General features: G+C 33.3%; 1 protein-coding gene across 1 annotated transcript in view; it reads left to right on the top strand.

The window, feature by feature from the left end:
* LOC114342351 (neuroglobin-like) overlaps nucleotides 1-17166 on the top strand; it is a 688855-nt gene that overhangs the window by 648220 nt on the left and 23469 nt on the right. The window contains exon 3 of the mRNA XM_050646450.1: nucleotides 9532-9763. Within this exon, the coding sequence (XP_050502407.1) occupies nucleotides 9532-9763 (232 nt within the window). The remainder of the gene's footprint in view (nucleotides 1-9531; nucleotides 9764-17166) is intronic.

Raw genomic sequence — 17166 nt, 5'->3', positions numbered from 1 at the left:
TAAACATTTATAACTAAAACATTCCAGAAAACTTCTTTGTACTCTATGTTTTAACATAAATGTGATTAATAAGATAAATTTTAAATTTTTCCTCTCAACTTTTGCGATTAAACTTTGCAATTCACGAATCTGCACATTGTACTTTAAAAAATTCATAACTTTTACTAGAATAAGACTAAAATCTTAAAACAGATACCGTTGTCTTCAAAAAAGTGGGCAACATATAGTGTAAAAACCTTAGAAAAAATATTAAAATGGACCAGAGTTGTAGTGAGTTAAACGCAAAAAAAATGATTTCACTTTTTTTTATTTTTATAGTAAAATTGCGATTCTGACAATATTCCCCCCCCCCCTAAAATTTAAAATAAATTTCATTTTCGTTTTCAGCGCCGTCAAAAACATAATCTAGGAATAAAATTAGCCATTCATCACCCATAGTCAGTATCTCGAAAAATAACCGTTATATTGGGGATTGCTAATGTCGATAATAAAATTTGCACTATTTTTCTTCTATAAAACATTTTGATCTAAAATTGTCCAGAAACCTTCTTTGTACTCTCTATTTGAACATAAACGTGATTTAAAGGCCAAATTTTAAATTTCGTCACTCAGCTTTTATTTTGGGATTGAACTTCGCAATGCACAAATCCGCACCTTGTTTGTCCTTTGAAAAATTCATAACCTTTATGAAAATAAGAATTAAAGTTTGAAACAGATACCGTTGTCTTCAGAAATGTTAGAGCTATATGCTGTAAAAATTCCAGAAAAAATATTAAAATGGAACAGAGTTGTATCGAGGTAAACGCAAAAAAACATTATTTTATTTATTTTTAGGATAAAATTGCGATTTTGACAATGTTCCCCCACATGAAATTCAAAATAAATCTCATTTTCGTTGTCAGCACCGTCAAAAACATATAGTATATCTAAAATTAGCTATTCACCTCTCCGTGGTCAGTACCTGGTCATTTTGGGGGTGCCTGCCGCTAGCCTATTACCTTTAAACGCAAATAACTTGAAAACTACTCACTCTATCGCATTGAGACAAAAGGATGATTAGACAAAAGGAAGAATAAAAAAAACATGCTGAAATGATTATTACGACAGTGGCGTAGATTGTAAGGGGGGAAAAGGGGTAAAAATAAAGTATAGGGATATATACAGCATGCCTCTGGTAACAGAGGAAAACTATCTTTTAACACTAGTTAAAGTATCCTAACATGTGTAAACTGTGCCAAGTTTGAACAAAAAATATTAAAAGGTGCTTTAACAATGGGCTAAAATCATTTTATCTACTCTATCTCATATTATGTATAAGTTTTTAGTTTGTGAAAACTGTCATTTAAGGCAGGCCGCACATCAAAGAAACATGAAACGTAAATCACGTTTCATGGAAATAAAACACTGCTAAACAAATAGACGTCCGGCCATTTATGAAACTTTCCGAAAATAAAAATGTGTTATGAGCATGAATCACACTCGTTTCATTGGTAGGCGGACTTCAAGATTTGTTTAGCCGTGTTTAATTTTCATGAAACGTGTTTTACGTTTCATGTTTCATGTTTTTCGTTTTATGTTTCGTTGGTGTGCGGCTTGCCATAGATAGCAGTGCGTGAAGGATTTAAAGTGTGCGTGAAGTAACAATGTATTTTAAATGGGATTTACTTTTTCACACTGTTTTTTTGGCACACTTTCATATAATCAAATATCCTTAACTTTCGCGTTTTATGGTGATGATATTTGAGCAATATATTACAACAAAACTTTTGTGGTTTGAAAGAAGTTAGAATTTTTAAATGTCAAAGTTCTAAAAATTTTAGAATAGAAATTAATTCCAGTAACGAAGAGTTACAGTTTTTTTTATTTGTTTATCGTAGATAAAATATTGTATGAAACTATGCGTGAAGTACTTTTTGCGAACTTACGCAATGTATAGCACTCGCACCGCTGTCGCTCGTGCTCTAAACCTCGCGTGCGTGTGCAAAAAGCATACTTCACGAACTGTTTCATAAATAACTATTATCTACTCTATGTCATATTGTGTATAAGTTTTTAGTTTGTGAAAACTGTCATTATAGATAGCAGTGCGTGAAGGGTTTAAAGTGTGTGTGAAGTAACAATGTATTTTAAATGGGATTTACTTTTCCGCACTGTTTTTGACACACTTTAATATAATCAAATATCCTTAACTTTCTCGATGTCATGGTGATGACATAATGAGCACTAAATTACAACAAAAATTTTGACAGTTTTGTGGTTTGAAAGAAATTAGAATTTTTAAATGTCAAAGTTCTAAAATTTGTAGAATAGAAATGAATTGCATTGACGAAGAGTTACAGTTTTTTTATTTGTTTATCGTAGATAAAATATTGTATGAAAATGTGCGTGAAGTATTTTTTGCGAACTTACGCGATAAATAGCACTCGCCCCGCTGTCGCTCGTGCTCTAAACATCGCGTGCGTTTGCAAAAAGCATACTTCACGAACTGTTTCATAAATAACTATTAGAACATTTCGATACCTCACTTCAATAGCGTAACAAGTCCAAAATTAGAATACTTGAGAAAACGAAGAAAAAGAAATTTCCTATTTTATATTCTATATATTTTTTTCAATTTTTATTATTTATAAACGAAAAGAAGTAATTTAGTTTTATAGGACTGTAGGACATTTTGCTGCATGAAAATATTTAGATAATATTTGTTTAAACTAACTGAAATTTAAACTTTAGTGACATTGTTACACTATTGAACTAAAATTTTTTTAGAATTACGACATAAATTAGCTACTTTTTGTAAATAGAGGTCTGTCTGGTGACTAGGATTTGAAATAAAATTAATTTGTTAGAAAAATAAACTTTTAATTTGAAACAAAATTAAATACAAATTATTCAGAGTCGGACTCAGGCCCCTCCTCTACTCCATCTTTTCCGGCAAATTTTGGTAAAATGGCATTAACTTTACAATAAACCTGTCTAATGGCATTTTCCTTAAAAATATCCAGTAGATCTTTCTTTTTATTTTTATCGATTAAATGCCTTTTTTGAAGGCTGGTTTTAGATGGATTTCCTTATTTTGTCCTTGATTCCTAAGTTCTTTATTATTTTGTTTGATGTCAATGTTCTTGAAAATATCTCGTGCATAAGAAGTTTTATAAAAAAATATATTCGGGTACATTTTTCCTATTTGGATAATTTTTAAGTCATTCCAAGTAACTTTATCTTTTTTTGTATTTTTACTGAAATTCTTTACCCATTGCGGTACTTAGTGACTTTAAATCATAAATATTTCAGTGCAAATTTCATTCACATTGTAGGGAATCCCAGTTTTTTGCTGACTTGAGTATACTTGCCCATTGTACAGGGACTTAAATTGGACAACTTTTAATAACACGCTTTTTCTATCTTTCTATGGGGGCATGCATGCTACCACCTTCATTTTTTGTGTGATCTTTCTCTAAAAATTTGTGTGTAATTGTCTTGATTTTGTTGACATGCATCACACAGAACAGGTACATACAAACCAAAAATTTATTTTTATTTTGCCCTGCGCAGTTATCAGAGTAGAAAATGACATGTTCCCCTTTGCCTTCACTTTTCAAAAAATTGTAGATACAGCTACCAATTTCATTAGCCCCCCTCTTTGTAATTCCTTCATGCCAGAAAAAGCAGCATCCAATTTTTGATTTTATGTCAAACACGGTAAAGTTGTAACTAGACAGTCTCCGTTTATAATAGAAACTACCAACTTTACCACAAGGAGTAGGGAGAACGGCTTGAAGATCGAAACACAACACTTGAAGGATTTCACCTGATTGCAAATCTTTCTCACTTAAATGCGCTTCATATTTGCTTCTCAGTTCATTTTTTTGTTCATCATTTCCATTTGTGTAACTAGTTCATAAGCTGCGTTGATCTTCTTTGGCCCGTATTTAATATTAATGAATACAATGAAATTTTGGCAACCTGTTTATTATTTAACGTGCAGCTTTTCACGTAAAGGCAATACAAAGTAGAAATGTTCAGACTTCCATCTAGATATTCTTTGTTTGTCCGATCTGGGCAGTAATGCGATTTCTTCCTCGGAAATTAATTGATGTGGTCTCTTATTCCTTGAAGTATTTCTTCTTTGATCTTTTTTTTGTTTTCCATGTCTTCCTCGTTTATCAGTTAATAAACAGCCTTGCTTATCTTTCTTTTTAGTTGTTGTAAAAATAGTCCCATTGTTGATGGCTAATGTATTCTTGAAGAAAGTTTTACATACTTGGAAAACTTTATCTTCTACTCTGAAAGTATATTTTAGATTTTTAGATTTATTACTACCTTCCTTTTTAATTCTGTATACTGGCGTTATTTCATCAATATGTGAATCAATGAAGTCTCTTTGCCTGTCAATTGAACCCAATTGCCAGTAAGCTTTAAACATATTTCTACTAGTTTATTTAAATCAATTAGTTTATTTAAATTCACTCATTTTTAGAGAAAGATGTAACAACTAAGAAACCGCTTGTCACATTGAAAGAATAATCCTTCTTGTTCAGTACTGTAACAAGTCAAGTTGTACACTAATGAACTAAAACATTTATAAATTTGAAGTTGTTACATAAATGGATTACGCCCTCTATGAACTAAAAGACGAATTTCCACTTATTTCAGTATTGTAATTGGTAGATATATGTATTACGAATGCAATGATTGCAATAACTAAAATTTGAATTTTTTTAACTTGTTACGCTATTGAACTGAGGTATCGATTTGTAATAAAACTCTCTGTATCTCGGTAAGGAAGAATATTTTATTTAAGTGTTTTGGGATAAATCTTCGTACTTGGTACTAAGCTTTCTCCAGTTACGATATGGACAATTCTTAATGAAACACCCTGTAGATACTATTTTACTACAAGAAACTGCGACCAGTTATAAACAAAATAACAGTGCCATAAGTATAGGGTTACATCATAAATTTAATATAAAACTTTAAAAAATACAAAAGCTGGAATGTAATATTAATCAACCCTAGATATTTTCAAGTTTGAGAGCAAAAACCGACCCTGCTCTAATATCCCTCTGGGTCGAATTAAAATGAATTATCCAGTTTACGGGCATTGTTAGACAGAATGGAGATATTCCAGCTTTAGCTTATTCCAGACAGGATAAAAACGTGCGGAGGTTGTGAAATTCGGGAGTTATTTCTCGTTTATTGCCTTTTTATCACGGATTCCCGAAAAACTGATGTGTTTTTTCCATGAAGACTTCAAAGGGCGGTAGATTTTTCATTTCCTCAAAAAGGGTACTAGGCCCTAAACGGTGAAATTGGCCTTTAAATAATTTGCTTGGTCCCACAACGTTTATACTCTATTCATAATACGCTTTTCACTGCGAAATTGTAACAAAAAAGTGGTAAGAAAGGTCTTTGTAGTTGATGGGAAAATCGAAAATGCGAACGAAATAATTTGGCGGTGGCAGGATATTTGATTTATTAGATATTACAGAGGTAAAGTTGGAGGGATCTCTCTTTCTCTTCAATCCTGACCCCCCGGAGGGAGTGTAGTGGTCGACGTGAGGTCGTGTATTGTCCGTCTCCAAAGATCTCTGTCTCTGGTCATTTCTTTTAACTCATGCGTAGGTCTTTTGCATATTCCTGTAATTTGATCGATCCATCTTGTTGGGGATCTTCCTTGTGATCTTCGGCCTTCCACCTTTCCTTCCGCCTTTCCATGTTTTCTGTGTTTGCTCTCATAACATGTACAACGTACATATTTTAATTGTTGGAGATGGATTTTACTGGAGAGTCGTTGGCTAACTTTTAGCTCTCTTAAAATTGAATTATTTGTTCTATCGTCGGTCCAAGGAAATCGTAGCATTCGTCTCCAACAGAACATTTCAGTGTACCTTTCTTCTTTCCGAATTTCTCAGGGTCCAAGATTCACATCCGTAGGTCAGTATTGGGAATATTAAGCAGTTGATCAACCTCATCTTCAACGCTCTTGAAATTTGACAGTCCTTCCATATTGTGGTCATTTTTGCTGTGACGACTTTTACTAGATCACATCTACGTTTTATTTCTTCCTGTAGTGACCCTGTGTTTGTGATTAATGATCCCAGATATAAGTATGAGCTCACAACCTCAAACCGATCAATTGTGGTTATGTGTGGATGATTGTTATGTAATCTATCCACTATCATGATCTTTGTCTTTGATACGTTTAATTGCAGACCAATTATTTGACTTTCGTTTTTAACCAGTCGTATAAGATCAATCAGTTCTGCTTGACTATTTGCAAGAAGGACTGTGTCATCTGAAAAACGTAGGTTGTTTATTTTATGACCTGAGATGCCTTTTTCCCATCCTTCAAGTGCTCTTCTCATAATACGCTCTCCATATATATTGAATAATTGTGGAGATAGTATACATCCCTGTCTGACACCCCGTTCTGGATGAAATTCATTTGAAAGTATATCAAGCGCTTTAACTGATCCAGTAGTGTGTTCGTATAGTTCAGTTATAAGCGAAATAAGGTGTTGGGGTACGCCTACTTCTTTTAGTATTCGCCGTAAGTGTCTCCACTTACCCTGTCGAACGCTTTGGAGGGATACGATACGGTAATTTAATAAAAGGTAGTGTATACAAAACAAATAAAATGGAAGATTTGTTCAACAAAAATGTAAAAAAATGAACAACAAATTAGGATGGCGATCTTACTACCTACCATTTAGATTTAGAGTACCCAGGATTTCCTGGGTACAAATTTTATGGTGTGTAAAAATATCTTTTGAATACTTTATACTCATTTCTTGGGTATTTGCTCGGGAAAGTTACTCGGTAGGTTTTATGAAAGTAGACATTATTATGCTACCAGTGGCGTAGCAATACTTGGATAAAGTTCTTACAGAAATTTGTCCAATCCCTCTGGGTCGAATTAAAATGAATCCCACTCTGCATAAAGTGCGGAGGTTCTGAAATTCGGGAGTTATTTCGCGTTTATTGTCTTTTTATCACGGATTCCCGGAAAAACGGATGTGTTTTTCCATCCATATGCACAGTGATTTCCGTCATATGCATTCGTTGTTGCTCTTTCTTTTCAACTGACCAAAATTAATTTCCGTACATTATAGCCAGTCTTATGGCTATTCTATAGAATTTTCTCTTTAGCTTTATTGGAATTTCTTTGTCACACAACACACTACTCGCTTCCTTTCACTGCATCCATCCAACCCTAATTCTACTGCATGCATCTCCATCTATTTCCCCATTATTCTGTAACATCGATGCTAGGTACTTAAAAACTTTTACTTTTCACAATAATTTCACCATCCAACCATCTTATTTTATTTGTAGTAACTCCATCTTTTAATGAACATTCCAACTTGTTCTAATAAGTTTTAAACCTTTTTCCTCAAGAGCTTATTGACACTGTTCCAGTTTTAAGTCGCTTTCACTATTTCCTACGAACCCTACATGATCAGCATACATTAAGCACCAGGGAAAAGATTTTTTTTTGAAACTATTTAAACTATAAGTTTCGACTATGTCATCGCTTAAACTGTTGTATTTGTCAAAAACTTGGTTAACCAAAGAATATTGCAATAGAGTAGTTTTAAAAGATTCCTTTTTCAATTTGTAGTTATGACCTCTTAGTCTACCATCTACGTTAATATTTAAAAAGTTTGATGTTCCCCAAAAATCCCCTATAGAATTATATAAGTAGATTTATGACATGGCATCTTTCTCATCTATGAGTTATTGGAGACAACTACAACTGTTTTAGTCTGGTTTCTTTCATATTATAAAAGGTAGCTTAACTAGTTTTGATGGGAAATAAGCCACAATTTTACTAAAAAAATGATTTTATTAACGTTTCAACGCCCAAATCGGGTGTCATTGTCAAAATACAAAAAATCTTAATGAATTAAACAAAAATGTTGTTGCTTAGTAAAAAAATTCTTCTAATAATTTATTTAATCTGACTCATTTAATGATTTCAATAAAATGACTTTATTGAAAGATAGTTCATTCGATTCGATGTGAAAGTAGGATTGCACCAAGGCTCTGTGCTTAGTCCGTATTTATTCTCATTAGTTTTGGACCAGATAACAGCGAATCTACAGGGTAACATTCCATGGTGCTTAATGTATGCTGATGATGTCGTGTTAGTAGGAAATAGTGAAAGAGACTTAGAACAAAAACTGGAACAGTGGAGACAAGCTCTGGAGGAAAAAGGTTTAAAACTTAATAGGACAAAAACAGAGTATTTGGAAAGTTCATTTAAAGATGGAGCTACTACAAATAAAATGGTATCTTTGGATGGTGAAATGATTGTGAAAAGCAATAGTATTAAGTATCTAGGATCGGTATTACATAGTAATAGAGAAATAGATGGAGATGCATGCAGTAGAATTAGGGCTGGATGGATGAAGTGGAAAGAAGCGAGTGGTGTGTGTATGACAGAAAAATTCCAATGAAGCTGAAGGGAATATTCTATAAAACAGCCATAAGACCGGCTATGATGTACGCAACTGAATGTTGGGCAGTGAAAAAGAAAGAGGAACAACGAATGCATGTGGCGGAAATGAGAATGCTTAGATGGATGAGCATTGGATAACAAAGAAGGATAAAATTAGAAATGATTATATTAGGGGAAGTCTAGGAGTGGCACCAATTGATGCCAAAATGAGAGAGCATAGGTTAAGATGGTTTGGTGATGTTCAACGGCGAGACGGTAATCACCCAATACGAAGAATAACTGAAGTGCAGATTCCTGGAAGGAGTAGGAGAGGAAGACCAAAGAAGACCTGGGGGGAGACGATAAGGCAGGACATTTTGGTAGAGGGGATTAACATTGATATGACCCAAGATAGAATTGTGTGGAGAAATGCAATTAGGGAAGCCGACCCCGCATAGGAATAAGGCAAAGAGAATGATGATAGTTCATTCGATTACATGAAATCAACCCCAACTCAAGAATATCCGTCACAAAAAAATCATAACATGTGACATGTGACTTTAAAAAGACAACCACATGCAATGGTTACAGTAAAATTCTCGCACTAGAGAATCCATAGTAAATCACGAGGGAAAACCAAGAATATTTATTGGTTAGGGGATTTCTTTTGAACTTCTGAAGGAAGAAGCAATTCCCTAAGAGAGTACTCACCTTGGAGAATAGGGGTTCTCAATAAAGAATTCTTAGTAGCCGGAGTGTTGAATATTTATAAATAGAGTTTTAATTACAACCGTAACAATTAATGGTAAAGTTTTTTCTATCATAACGATTATTACAGTATAAATACTGAGAACATATTTTTACCGTAACAATGGCGTAATGACAATACGCCAGTTTGGCGTTTGATAGCATTTGTATGGTCACGTGAAGCTCGACAATAATATAACAAGAGAAATGAGATAACTTACGAGCGGCGTAGGTCGATATTTGGACTAACATTCAAGTATTTTACTTCACATCCCTAATATTATTTATAACATAAAATTGATTGAACACTATATATTTTTGTTGATTGTTTTCTTTATTTACAGATTATTTGAAGAGCATGGAGAACTACTGAACCTCTTCGAAAAGTTCAAAGAACTGAAAACCAAGGAAGATCAAGCGAACAGCTTAGAACTTCAAGAGCACGCGGGTACAGTAATGAACACCTTAGACGAAGGAATTAAAGGATTGGATAACCTGGATGCCTTCTTCGAGTACCTGCATCAAGTGGGAGCTTCGCATCGTCGAATACCGGGGTTCAAAGTTGAATATTTTTGGGTAAGCAATTTTAAAAGTATCAGATAATTCGGTAGTAGACACAATAAAATTGTATACAGCAACATGATTCATTTATTTAAAATGCTAATAGGTGTGGATCCCGAGTATGAAAAAAAGTTGATTAATAGCAAGCTGAAAATTTGTTAATAGCTTAAGGATTTCTAGTCGGACAAACTTTGATATATAGGAACACTGGAACAGGGGAAGTTTTAATTGTGGAACAGATTAAAAATTTGGAACGGTCAGACCACGAAAACGTCACATATATTTTGTCCGACAGAACTTCCAATTGATTTGTTACCCTTCCGTTAAACTCTCACGCAAAAATCAGGCTGCTATTTATCATTAAATGGGAATTATAATGAGTGGAACAAGTAGAATATGTCAAATGACAGGAATTATGACAGGTGATAAATAGCAGTTTGATTTTTGCATGAGAGGTTAATGAAAGGATAACAAATCAATTGGAAGTTCTGTCCGACAAAATACATGTGACGTTTTCGTGGTCTGACCGTTCCAAATTTTTAACCTGTTCCACAATTAAAACTTCCCCTGTTCCAGTGTTCCCATATATCAAAGTTTGTCCGACTAGACACCCTTAAGCTATTAACAAATTTTCAGCTTGCTATTAATCAACTTTTTTTTCATACGCGGGATCCAGACCTATATGATTTATAATAATAGAATTATAGAAGTTGGACAAATGTCAGACGAATGGAGAAGCATTATATTAGTACTTCTTTGCAAAAACATGGGAAATATACAATAATGTGCAAACTACAGGAACATAAAACTCCTTAGTCGAAAGTATGGGAGGGAGTAATAATTGATAGACGGATACGTGAAGAAACCGAAATATCCAATAATCAGTTTAGCTTTATGTAGGACACATCAACAACAGCTGCAATTTTCATTATAAGGCAGTTAATAGAAAATACAGAAATAAAGAAACAAACGCTGATATGGTATTTATTGATCTTGAGAAAACATATGATAGAGTTTCTAGAGAGATTCTGTGGTGAGCGCTCAATAAGAAAGGAGTGTCCGGTGAATATGTAAATATTTTGAGACATGTATGAGGGAGTAACAACTAGTGTTAGGACAGGTATAGGAGAGACTGATAAATTTCTTGTGAAAGTAGGCTTGCACCAAGGTTCGGTGCTTAGTCCTTATTTATTCTCGTTAGTTCTTGATCAGACCACAGCGAAACTAGAGGGTAACATTCCCTGGTGCTTAATTTATACTTATGATGCAATCATAATAGGAAATAGTGAAAGCGACTTAGAACAAAAACAGGAACAATGGAGACAAGCTCTTGGGGAAAAAGGCTTAAAACTTAGTAGGACAAAAACAGAGTATTTGGAATGTTCATTTAAAGACGGAATTACTACAAATAAAATATGATAGATGGATGGTGAAATGATTGTGAAAAATAATAGGTTTAAGTACCTAGGATCGATATTACAGAGTAATGGGGAAGTAGATGGAGATGCATGCAATAGAATTAAGGTTTAATGGATGAAGTGGAGGGAAGCGAGTGGTGTGTTATGTGACAGGAAAATTCTATAAAACAGCCGTAAGACCGACTATGCTTTACAGAACTGAATGTTGGGCAGTTAAAAAAGCAAGAGAACAACGAATACATGTGGCGGAAATGAGAATGCTTAGATGGATGAGCGGAATGGCAAAAAAAGGATAAAATTAAGAATAAGTATATTAGGGGAAGTCTGATAGCTACTGACGTACAAGAACTGCAAACCATGCTTTTAGAACTACATGCCGAATCTTCTAAAATAGGACTGAAAATGAATTTAAACAAAACAAGTCATGCACTCCGAAGAAACCGTGACAATAATAAACGACAAATTTATAGAAAAAGTTGAAGATTATATATACCTAGGACAAAAAATAATAATAAATAGGGAAATCCAAACACAAGAAATAAAAAGAAGAAGAAAGTTAGCATGGGCAGCATTGGCAAACTGAACTACATACTCAGAAATCAACAAATTCAACTACATCTTAGATCTAAAGTTTTTGATGCATGCAGTATTCCGATATTAACATATGGGGCACAAACATGGACAATCACAAAAAAGAATATGAAGATACTTAGAGTCACTCAACACGTGATGGAAAGAGCAATGCTAGGCATATCACTTAAGGACAGAACAAAAACACATGGATAAGACAGAAAACCAAAATCACTGATGTGGTACAAAAATCATTAAAATTGAAATGGGAATACGCTGGACATGTAGCTAGGAGCGATCAAAACAAATGGCACAGAACATTTCTAACCTGGAGAACATACCAACACAAAAGACCCAGAGGCAGACCTCCTATATGGGATGGACAGATGATCTGAAACGGACTGCCGGGAAAAATTGGCTACAAGTAGCGTACAATAAAAAACAATGGAAAGGAAGACTTGAAGAGGCTTATGTTCAGAAGTGGACGTGAATGGCTAGACGAAGAAGAAGGAGAAGTCTAGGGCTTGAACCAATTGATGTCAAAATGAGAAAGCATAGGTTAAGATGGTTTGGTCATATTCAGCGTCGAGACGTTAATCACCCAATATGAAGAATTGCTGATCTGCTGGTTTCTGTACGGAGGAGTAGGGGAGGAAGACCAAAGAAGACCTGGAGAGACGCTTAGACAGGACATGTCGGTAAATGGAATTTGTATTAATATGAATTAAGTTAGAAACTCATGGAGAAAGTTAATTATTGAACCGACCCCACATAGACATAAAGGCAAAAAGAAAATAAATGTATACAGAAATGTTATTTATCTATTTTATAAAAATATTAAGCTGCTTAAAAATCATAATAAAGTTGCTTACAGGTGCTAATATGAATAGTTATTACAGTTGCTTACACGCCATGATCGTTTCGGACCTATAGTATTGCAAGTCAATGGCTTTGAGGATGATGAAAAAACGTGCGCTAAGAGCTGCTGTTTTCCAAAAATCTGGAGAAAGCCCCCGTAGCGGTACTCCTGAAATTAACGAAATCACCAATAAAGTCAAAAACTTCCATCCGGTCTCGCTATTATGTCATCTCTACAAGGTGTTGGAAATGGAGGTTTTGGAGATAATTGTTTAAGATGTGGACAAAAATAATGTTCCGGAACGTTCCGGCTTGTTCTGGAAAGTCTTGTTGCAGCCAGATTTAACACCACACAGTCCATCGAGGATGGTTTTGAGAAACGAAATAGTCACTAAATATGTATGTATTTTTATAGACGCGTCTGTAGCCTATGATACAGTAAACTATCGCAAACTACTTACTAAAATATACTATCTTAATAACGACTTCTACCTAACGAACATTGTCAACTAGACCGGGCAGTATCGTCGTCCCCGCTAGCGAAATTATTCCGATTCGATTTTTGTGCACAAACTTACTCAAAGAGGTCCTTATAACATATCCACAGGGTGCCGGGCGGTGCCGTGGTCGAAAAATTGTTTAAACAATTTTTTTAAACAAATTCACAAAAATATTTTTTTTTTAATCCGAACAATATTTTTTCAGATAATTTGGGTTATTCTGAGCAAAAAAGGTATCTTGTCATTTTTCTCTAAAATTGATTGTTGTCGAGTTATGTGCGATTAAAAATTTAAAAAATTCGAAAATAGCCATTTTCAAGTTTTAATAACTCGATCAAAAATTATTATTATGAAATTCAAAAAGTGACCAAATCAAGTTTCAAATCCCTTCTTCAAGGTTCTGAAGAGATTTTGTCATTATTTTATTACAAAGCTGCTATTTTTCATTATTAACAATTAGCGCTACAGTCCAACTGTATCGTCGCCCCCGTTAGTGAAACTATTTCGCTTAGATTTTTTTGCACAAACTTAATCAAAAAGAATTTCTTATAACTGGTACTGATACTGACGATCTCTCCTCTTCTGTTTCTAACGATTGCTAATCTGGGCTTGAATTCCTTTCTGTTCTGGTTAACGCTATTGTAGAATTATTGCATTTCGATTTGTGTGTCATACTTCTCTAGTTCCGTCAGTTGGTTTTCTTATGCTCTTTCTTCTTTATTTTTTTGTCTCGTCTTAACTACCTATACTCTACCTCTACTTGTCTTATTCTTCTTCCTTGGAGTCTTATAATATATTCTTGAATTTTTGTTTGTTATTTGTGCACATTCTCGTCTTATCATATTTTTTCACGCTTTTGCCTTTCAGTCTAATCATATTTTTTCACGCTATTCCAATATGGTTTTACACTGCCTCCAATAGTGTTAAATTTATATTATGTGCTTCCATTATTGTTTATATTTTTTGGCTTTGAGCATTTAACTTCATTTTAACCCCATTGGTTATGGACATTGAAATCTCCATTTACAATGCAAGAGACAAATATTTGGATTAAAAAATTGCAAATTTCTCTTGAATTATGTTTTAATTGGATGGTCAATATAATTTAATAATATATCTAATAATCTTCAAAACAGATCATGTTTTAAAATTACATTGAATGTACAAAATGAATTACACTAAATTCTAAGAATTCGCTTTTTCAGCTAACGCAAAAAGATGTAATCAACTATTTTCAATGGGAAACTTTTGATAAAAATAACGCAAAAAGATGTGCTTTATATCTAGGTTAGGTAATGAAGTCATTTTCATTTAATAAGACCATAATTTTTCGAGTAATTTGTGTCACTGTAGTTAAATAGCTCCCTTTTGTTGTCCTTTTAGCGCAAATTGCTACCTTTGGAAAATTTCTATTGTTAATATCTTCTCGTAACTTTATTGTACTACTACTCGCCATTGTTCTTTACTCTGCTGGCGAAAATTATACATTTTTTATTCGTCTAAATTAAGTAAAAAAAATGCAAGGAAAAATACGTTGCCTAAAAAGTTATGAAATATTTTGTATGTCATTATAGAGAGCGGAATATATGCAACACAACATTACCAAAATATGCGCATATATATGCATTACTTTTACTACAAATATGCAGGTATTTTTTCTAAATTTGTCTAAATATGCAAATGCATATTAAAAATACTCAAAAATAAAACAATATATAAACATTTATGTTTAAAAAATTCAACCTACATTTATGTTTAATACATATTTATTTTTCACATAAAAACAAATGAAATGACACAGAAAAACTGATATTATAATTAAATTAAGAATCTAAATTGTAGTATGAATTTATAATCAAATATTTTTCAAAATTTTCAACTAGCAACTTTTGCCTTCTATCACTAAAAACGTATTTGGAAACAGAAAAAGTTCGTTCTACATCTACTGATGTTATAGGACAATATTTTAATTTAGGCAGTAAACTAATTTGCCAAGTCGTAAGATCTTCAGAAAAGTTGCCTTCAAAAATACGTACAACTTTCCTCAAACAATCGAAGCCTTTCATCGAAGATTTTCATACGAGAAGCTGAAGAACAATAGCGGAATTGTCTACAATTTGATGGATTTTTGTATTTTGATGCTTCTCTCTATGTCCGTTTTGTAGAAGTAAAAGCGAATTTGTCGAATAAAAACACTCTTTCCAGAAAAATTTCTTTTGTGGGACATGATGCTTTTGTTTGTCAGTTCCTCATTTAAAAAATGAAATGTGAAAATGAATGTAACTTACGATTTTGGAACAGGCCTTGCAAAATACTTTGTCTCCACTTAGCTTTAACTCGGGAAAACACTTTATCCAAGCACTTTTTTGAATGGTAGACATATTTAAATTTAATATATACCAATCACTTCAAAAACACTAAATACGATACAACGTTTACTTTAAACAAATGTTGGCCGGAAACTGACAAAATAAATATTAGACCCTTAAAACCAGGTAGGTACCTATTCTTTTTCTCATGATCATCTTTCAGTGCGTCACAGTTTTTCGATTTCTCTCTAACGCATTAAATTGTATGTGACAGAAAAAAAGGCACGTCTTTGAATACTTTGGTAATTATTCTAGTTCGGTGATTATTCTAGTTGTCGATAGATGGCGCCATAATCAAAAAAGAATTATTTATTAAATAAAATAATAATATTATCAATATAATCTGTACAATTTATAAGACTATACAAATGAAAGAAAATACCATTTTATAAATGCAATAGACACAATTGATTTGGTTTTATTCCAAATTGAAAATAAAATTTGACAACTGTCAGATTTAACTAAAATGTCACGTTAGAATAAATGTCATAAATGTGTATTATCACGGACTTAACTTTTTTTCTATAATTTGTGACGCACTGAAAAATGTTCATGAAAAGGAGAATACGACTTGCTACGTTAATAAAATAATATTTTTCTGGGAACACCCATAATTGTTAAATTCAGGTAGTAATGGGAAAGTCCAGATAGATAATAATGAGCGATAGATAGATAAATAACGAGCTCGTTCATATCGAAGTTATAAAATTCCAACTAAGAGAGGAAAATTTTAAACTTTTATATAATTTATTTTTAAAATATGCAAAATAAATCGTGTTTAGCTTAAATATGCAATGTTGTGTTTGTTGTCTGAAAATATGCAATATATGCATCTTTATGCACTTTGCATATATTCCGCTCTCTAAGTCATTAGTTATTGTTATATTTAAAAGTTCATTATTGATATCAGGTAGCAGATCACTAGAATTTAGGATGAACAAGGGGATAAAACAGGGAGATAGCCTAAGCCCACTCCTATTCGTCATAATTATGGATCAATTATTTAAAAATGTAAAAATAAGGACAAATCAGTTAAAAACAATAATAGGGTACACACACCTAACACCAGTTATGATAGAAGGATTACTGTATGCGGACGACGTCTTTCTCATAGCAGACAACCCGAGAAAGATGCAGCGACTAACTGATGTATGGACTGAGGAAATAGAGAAAATGAAATTAGAAATAAACATCAGCAAATGCAAGACGATGAAAATAGGTCAGCAGGAGCAGGGGATTGGAGGAGAGACACGAGTGTTCTGTATAGGACAAGAATTAAAGAAGGTGACGGCCTACGAGTACCTGGGCACGATAATATCAAATGACAAAAAGCTAGACCTAGAAATTGCAAATAGAACAAAGAAAGCTACGAAAATATATTATGCTATTAATAATACGATAGTGGGAAAAAGGAAAATCAGTCAGGAAACAAAAATACATGTATATAATACAATCACAGTACCAACTCTTCTATATGCAAGCGAGACATGGGTCACAAATAAAAGACATGAAAGTGCCATAAATGCAGCAGAAATGAAGCAGCTGAGAAAAATAGCTGGAAAGACGAAGATGGACAGGGAAAGGAATGAAAACATCAGAAACATGCTAAGCCAGGAACCAATGGAGAAAAAAATTTAGAAAAGAAAACTAAATTGGTTTGGACTAGTAAAGAAGGATAACTAGGATGAACGAGAACAGACTAG

The sequence above is a fragment of the Diabrotica virgifera genome, chromosome 3 (assembly GCF_917563875.1).
Source record: "Diabrotica virgifera virgifera chromosome 3, PGI_DIABVI_V3a".
Classification (NCBI taxonomy): Eukaryota; Metazoa; Arthropoda; class Insecta; order Coleoptera; family Chrysomelidae; genus Diabrotica; species Diabrotica virgifera.
The sequence above is the reverse complement of the archived record's forward strand: the minus strand, read 5'-3'. Positions and strand labels throughout refer to the sequence as shown.